Below are 7,500 nucleotides of genomic sequence, written 5' to 3' on the forward strand. Positions count from 1 at the left end.
CTCTCTAGGCATTGAGGCTGACTGATCCGTTACGAGCAGTGGATGCCTTGGAGACCTCGGTGCTGACGGTGGAGAGCGGGAAGCTCTCGTAGCTCTCAGGCGTCCCTCCGCAGCGGCAGCGGTACAGGATGGACTTGACCTCCTTCTGGAAGTTGCTGTTGAGGAACCCGTAGAGGACGGGGTTGACGCAGGTGGAGGCCATGGCGGTGAGGTGGCAGAAGGAGAAGATGAGGTTGTGCTGGCACGCGGGGATGGCCAGGTGGTTCCAGTCGAAGAGCGTGTTGAAGACGTTGAGGGGGAGCCAGCAGAGGGCGAAGACCGCCACAATGGAGGCCAGCATGACGTTGACCCGGCAGCTGTTCCTCCTTCCCGACTTCCGCCCACCACTGCAATCCCTGGAGCGCTCCACCATATCCTTTCTCCGCCGGAGCCTCAGGAAGATGCGGAGATAGCAGAGGAGAACCAGGGAGAGGGGCAGGCAGTACTGGAAGAGGAGGAGGCAGGTAGCGTAGGCCAGGCGGTGCTTCTCCGAGGGCCAGAGCTCCATGCAGGCAAAGTGGTCCGGGAAAGGATCAAAGGACAGGCTGAGATTCTGGAAAGGGGCGTCCGTCAGGATGTTGAAGGACAGGAAGGGCAAGGAGATGAAGCAGGCTACCAACCAGGTGACGGCCACCGCCAGGTAGGAGTGGCCAACCACCGGTTTCCAGCCCGTGGGGTTGATGATGAGCTGGTGCCTCTCCAGGGCAATGAGGACCAGGGAGAAGATGGAAACGGTGACCGACATGCACTGGACGAAGGGGGTGACCTTGCACAGCACCTCCCCCAGGATCCAGCGGTCCATCAGAGTGTAGATGACGGTGACGGGCAGGCACACGATGCACATGAGGATGTCGGAGCAGGAGAGGTTGGCGATGAGGATGTTGGTGACGTTCCGCATCTCCTTCTGCCGCGAGATGACGAACACCAGGCAGGTGTTGCCGATCAGCCCCACGGCGATCACCGTGCTGTAGGCGACGATCAGGAAGGTGGTCCCCGCGACAGAGCTCCTGCACTGGCTGGCTTCCAGGAAATCTTCCCAGGCTTGGGCGCTGTTCCTCCGGCCGGTGCTGTTCAGGTAAAGCAGCTTTGGTAGCTCCATGGCTCCAGGACTCTGGCGTTGAGTGGCTGGGTTTAGTGGGTGGATCTGATGTTCAGGATGTGGTTTTACTGGGACAGGAGCCTCAAAGGAGACCCCGCGGGTCTTCCAGCTACAGGCTGCATCGTCGCTGCTGAAAAACAAAAAGGTCTGGTTTAGATTTGTGATTCACGTAAAGATAAATGTATTCTTTTTATTCCAGGACCATGTTATACCACTAACAAAACCTGGCAAAAATAACCACAGCCAATACTTTAAGCCCAGCACAGAAACCAGGACCAGAGGACACACAGTTGGAAATGAAGTGGAGACAGACTTAGGACAGAAGGTAAGAGACACTTTTTACTTGAATGGATAACCAAGCCATGTTATCGATGCTGAATCAATCTGATTCTTTGAGATGCTACTTGAAGTTTTGGGATCAATAAGCTTCTAAGAACCAGACAAGCAGGACATGTTAATGTTACCATGTCTCTTCCATTAATTGGGATTATTTAGTTCAAAAACTAATATGAGTGGGACGGGTGGAAGTACGTCACAACACTGACCAATCATGCGACGAAGGGGGCGTAAACATGAAATCCACACCTGGGGTGAGCAGGCTTCTCCGTGCTTTAATATTCTTTCAGTTTTTTTTTTTTAGAGCTCCAAAGAATCCTCAGCCCTTTCAGTTTTGTAAACAAATGAACGTGACCTTAGCCACAAGGCATGCTGGGAAAGAACCGCCAACATCCCTCAAACTCGCATTGTGTGGAAACTGAGTCTTTTCCCTCGACTAGACTATCGATGGGTCGACGGGGGTTCAGGAGGAATGGGGGAGGACCCGGATCAGTTGGGACTGGCGCTCATGGAAACGAGGTATTAGAAAATGGAATTGGGATCACGATCCCAGTGCGTTATCCAGTAGAAATCCTAGCATAAACATGAGCACTGCCAGCAACACAATGGATTTTGAACTCAGTTTGACACGGCCACACACCATTGCATTGCCATTGTCCTAGTTACATTATTTTTTATGAATTGAAGATGGTATTTTTCCAAATGTTCTTTGCTTGAAAGCACTAAAATACAATAGAACACAAAGAAAATTGTCACCGCCACAGAGATTTAAAAAAAAAGCCATCAAACTGACAATTTCTGTGCGTCTTGGCCTTTCAGTGGTTGCCATTACCTTTCTCAGCCTGTTCTTTTGTAATCTAAAAGTCTGTCAGGGTTTGAAGTATCTGGAATGACCCTGCATTGAAATGCAGCACGGAAAGGCGGCTGGCTTTCTCATAAGCCACAGATCGTCTGGGAGTGATAGTGCTGTTCTGTTAATGCAGATTGCTGTAAGCAAAAAGCTCAGAGGATTACTTTGTAGCAATTTGTTTTTGCCTCTAACAGGATACTTATCAACCGCTAGAAGTACTTGATGAAGAAGAAAAGTCATGGATAAACTGAGCACTGGCTATTTTAATAATTAGCTACATTATTACAATCTATACACACAAACAGTGCTCGCTCGCTGAGACACCCCGATACACCCATCACCCCTGCAATTTTCTAAAGGGGGAGCACTAATAATCTTTATGAGATCTTCAGTTACACTTCAGCCTTCTCTCTGCTCATCCTGATCTGAAAGCAGAGTGCAGTCACAGGCTCTAGGGTTATAATTCCTTACCCTTGAGAATTTCTTACCACTAAAACTGTCAAGCACATGACATGATTCAAAATTACTTGCAGTGGGTGATACAAACAACACAGCCCTGTTTTTGTTATACAGTATCACACATAATATTTTATCCCCGGAGACGGTCCCTATGCAATCATCTAGCAATGCATTGGTTTTGCAAAAGCCATAACATGTTACAACCAAACAAAGGGACTAAATAAGAGCCTCTGTAATGGGATTGAGCTCCACCGGGCCAGCAGTATTGATCCCGTGGCTGGAGCGTGAGGGTAGTTTATTCTGATTGACATCTACTGATTGAGATTTCAAGAAGCGCAGCTGGCATGAACGAGACTGCACGGAGGTCTGGATGCACACCCTGCTCGGGAGAGGAGGAGGAGGAGGGAGGGGTTACATTGCATGCAACAATTTGGAAAACTCTGAAACAGAAAGACGCAATCCTCCAAGAAGCAATGGCAGCGTTTTAAAAAGTAACGGCATGCAATCTCAGAAAAAGACTTCAATAAAAATGCTAATAACAAGAAATCAATTAATAAATACTTTTAGGGAAACCCCGTGTAAGTTATCCGTGTGGCTGTTCGATCAAAGAGCTGGGAAGTATTTTTTTTTTCAGTTTGCATGTCATCGCTCACAAATACGTTGCCCTTGTTTTTTTTTTGCAGGATTCACTCTTTCTTTGGTGGTTTGTCAATCTTTTTATTGATTTATTTATTTTAAAATTGCTGCATGCAATGTTTTTGGCTACATAATATGTGCATCACCTGATGGAATTAACTAATTTTGCTTCATCAAGTCGATTGAAACCTGCTGTTATGTTAACATATTGAATTGCATACCGCGTTGTAGTTTTCCATATACTTAACGATGACAAAAATTGAAGAAATGTGACATTTTATTCAACACAGCTAGTAAATAGCAGTCGAATATATATATATATATATATATATATACTGGAATTTGAGATTTGACGAGGGAGGAGGTGATGAAGGCGCTTTTAAGTTATTGCTCCACAGATGTGCGCGGGAGGCAGGGAGACAGGCAGGACGCGACAGATGAAGAGCGAGGTTACTGTTCCCTCGAGTACGCTCTGTTACAATGACAGCCTCACACATATCTCAGAGGTGTTAATATCCCTCTCCAAACACCTTGGTATTCATTACCTATCCTCTGCCCGGGTAAGTGTGTCAAACAATCCAGCTACATTGAAATACAATTTGAGAGCCGCGTTCCTGGCGCAGAAGCCCCTTTAAGCCAATCAGAGCGCGTGTTTCACCTGTTTTTATTACATGACGCATTAATAAAGAAACCCAATGATGACGTCATCTGTACCATGTTGAATTTCGATATTGGTATAGCTGACGTCATTATCAGTATTTATTTCTTAGCAGACGCCCTTATCCAGGGCGACTTACAAATGTTACAAGATATCACATTATTTTTTACATATAATTACATTATTTTTTTACATACAATTACCCATGTATACAGTTGTTTTTTTACTGGAGCAATCTAGGTAAAGTACCTTGCTCAAGGGCACAGCAGCAGTGTCCCCCCCCCCGGGATTGAACCCACGACCCTCCGGTCAAGAGTCCAGAGCCCTAACCACTACTCCACACTGCTGCTCATCTGCTTTCAATCCATCATACCTGATGCGGCCTCTCTCGGAATTCTCTATAACTGCAAAGTGGTTACGTCACGATCACCCTAGACACATCTTATGAAGTAAAAAAAAAGGCATTTTTAGCTTAAGGTTTTAGGTTCACAAGAACACGTGCGGCAGCCGACACTAAAAAAAAAAACAGCTGGACTCCTTCAAGCCAGCCTGCCAAAGACATTTTTTAATTTAAGTTTGAAACGCACAAATCGCCCGCCCGCTGTTCCAGAGCTCGGCAGAGTATTAAAATCTCCACAGGTAACCCGCGCCGGGTAAATATTTCTCCTCTCTCAGGGGACTTTCTCTGCTTCACCAATACCGCGCTCCGACTCTGAGGCTTCAGAACCGACAGGCTGGTAGAGTGCACTCGACTCCGCAGGGCATTAAAACAATAACTACAAGCATGGCAGTGCCCCGCACCCCCCCGCACCCCGCACCCCGCACCCCGCACCCCGCTCTAAAGCGGTACCATAACAACCAACAGGCGGAATCGGTGTACGCAAGTCCAGGGTCAATGCTCGTGTAATAACTGCACATGCAGTACCTGACAGGTGTGTAATATAAATCAAATCGAGTCAGGTTATACGTAAATATAATCCGAAACGTATATGAGGAGTGTGTGATACAAGTTTGATGAAGCTGCCAAGTCTAGGTAGAGACAGACAGACAGACACAGACAGAGAGACAGACAGATGGACGGACACAGTTAAGCTTACTTACAATGTCACATTATTATTATTATTATTATTATTATTATTATTATTAGGATAGCTACTTTGTTTTGCCATACATACACCAGCTTCTTAAGCTTTAGTGCTGACCTCAAATTATTTATTCAATAATAATAATAATAATAATAATAATAATAAAAGTCTATTTTGCAAGCCTGTGTTTAATAATGTATGCCACATCATTGCATATTTTTTTAAGCGCGCCTTTTCTTTGTGTGTCGGGTTTGAAACATAATGCGAGGGATATTCGGAAGACTGTCAGAAAATAACAGCTAAATCATATAATATACTGCGCTCTGTCTTGCTCCTACGCATTACCTCGTAGGCTGCTCTATAATGCAATTATATCATACAAAGTAAATGCAAAATGATAGCTACGTGTGTTCGATTACATTTGATTGATTATGATAAAATATACCAGTTGTCTCAAGTTGTACTTTATTACTATCATTTATGCTGTCGCCTTGCATTGAAGCTAGACACGGCTTTTAATTTAAATTATCTATATTAATCCTCATTCTAAATAGAATTAAACATTCCAATTCCTATACCATATTCACAGATGTAAGTACATCTTGAGCACTCTTCAAATAAAAACACACCATGGCATTTCCGTGCAAAGAGACACACGCAGAAAAAAACAAATGCATCGAAAACAGAGCTGATATTTACCGTGAATCAGAGCAGGGTTGCTTCTCAAGAAATGTTACTTCAGCATCCAGCCGTGCTGTCGGCAACAGCAAAAACCAACGTCCCTTGGCTGAGTCGCGTCTCTGCAGGGAACTCGCACTGCGAGTCCAGCCGCCGGCTCGCCTTTATAAAGCCCAGACCCCCGCGCGCAAGGAGTTTGAAAAGGGGCTGGCAGCTTTAGAATCTGAAAGCAGACGCTTTCTTAAAGGAATACAAACCAACGAATTAAAGAACTGAGAGCAGGCCGGCAACTCACAGCTGTGCACATTCAATCGTAAAATATATATTAGTCTTCATCCGGACAGATCGCTGGTTTTCTTTTTTGGTGCAAGCAACGGGGTCCCGTTATAAAGACCACAGCTTAGAAAAATTGCCATTTCTTTGGTTTACACTGTGGTGGTTTTGCTGCGCTAAAGCACAGAAACCTTGCAGATGATCTCCATAACCTCCTAACGCTGCAGGTTTGCGCCTCTTTACACTGCAGTGAAATGATCTGGGTTAGAATTCAGCATGGCTGTAATCCTTACTATGACCAGCAGGGGGTGCCATTGCACCCCCAAACCCCCCCCCCCCCCCCCCCCTTAAGACCGTGCTTAAAACGTTTTTAAACAGAAAAGACATTTTCTTATCAGTCTGATGAAGCCATTACATAATTAAATACCGCTGGGTTAGTGCAATATCAAGAAAAGAGATCCAGAAATGAAATGTTCCTTGTGAAAGTCTTTGGCTCATTTTCAACTAGACGGCCTTGCTTTGCTGTATCTGGGTGTTTCATGACCCAGTGGGGCAGTGCCACTCATCTCCTCGCTCCGTTTCTCAGTAGAATCACAGCGAGCGCAGTGCGCCTGTGGCTGGCAGCTGGAACCGAAGAGCAGCGTCTGAACTCGGCACAGCCAAAATAATTTACCAGTCAGGGGAATCGGGTTTGAATGCGATTACTGCGGTCACAGTGAAGTCAGTCTGTCAGTACCACGCATCCACCATCACAGCCTACTGCATCTTATATTCTCAAAAGCTTCTGCTAAGTAATACTAAGCTGCATAATAATCGGATAAGCGGTTCTCCAGACCTGTGCAAAGACACACAGTGGGATGGATGACGGACAGGCACACACCTCCATCAGTCCCAGAATAGGATGTTCTCGGTATCTATGCTACATCATTTCCATGAGACTCACAAACAAAAACAAACACATTATCTCGTATTAAATATTTAATTAGCTAATTACCGCCGCGTTTTATTGCCCATGTAGATCCCCAGTCAGTTTGCCGGCGTTGCATTTTAATACACTTGCAAGACAATATCAATTTTTTTTTTAATATTGTGTGGTTTATGAACAGATAACCCAGCGGCACTGAGTTATACTTTCAGAGCCTAACCCTTTCATCAATGCAATCTCCTATTACCGATACCCTCCTAATGATTCATATACTTTTCACTGAATTTAAATAAAGGAATATCCTTATGTGAGGTCATCGTGCATTTGCGTCTTCCATATGTCTTCAAACACAGAGCCCTATGAGGTCGCCATGCACGAAAGGGTTAATGATGCTGCGATGGGAAGTGTGATCCGTTCATTCAGAGCAGATGTACCAGGGTGGCTCCTGATCATGTCAATATT

The 7,500-nt window shown here is 45.2% G+C and overlaps 1 protein-coding gene across 1 annotated transcript in view; it reads right to left on the minus strand.

Annotated features, from left to right (window-relative positions):
• Positions 1-6,367, minus strand: part of LOC117397696 (neuropeptide Y receptor type 1) — a 6,418-nt gene extending 51 nt beyond the window's left edge. The window contains exons 1-2 of the mRNA XM_059008602.1: positions 5,862-6,367; positions 1-1,268 (exon numbers count right to left, since the gene is read on the minus strand). The exon at positions 1-1,268 is cut by the window's left edge and continues 51 nt beyond it. Of these exons, the coding sequence (XP_058864585.1) occupies positions 5-1,138 (1,134 nt within the window). The 5' untranslated portion in view covers positions 1,139-1,268; positions 5,862-6,367 and the 3' untranslated portion in view covers positions 1-4. The remainder of the gene's footprint in view (positions 1,269-5,861) is intronic.
• Positions 6,368-7,500: the final 1,133 nt, after the last annotated feature.

This window comes from Acipenser ruthenus, chromosome 37 (assembly GCF_902713425.1).
Source record: "Acipenser ruthenus chromosome 37, fAciRut3.2 maternal haplotype, whole genome shotgun sequence".
NCBI classification, from domain to species: Eukaryota; Metazoa; Chordata; class Actinopteri; order Acipenseriformes; family Acipenseridae; genus Acipenser; species Acipenser ruthenus.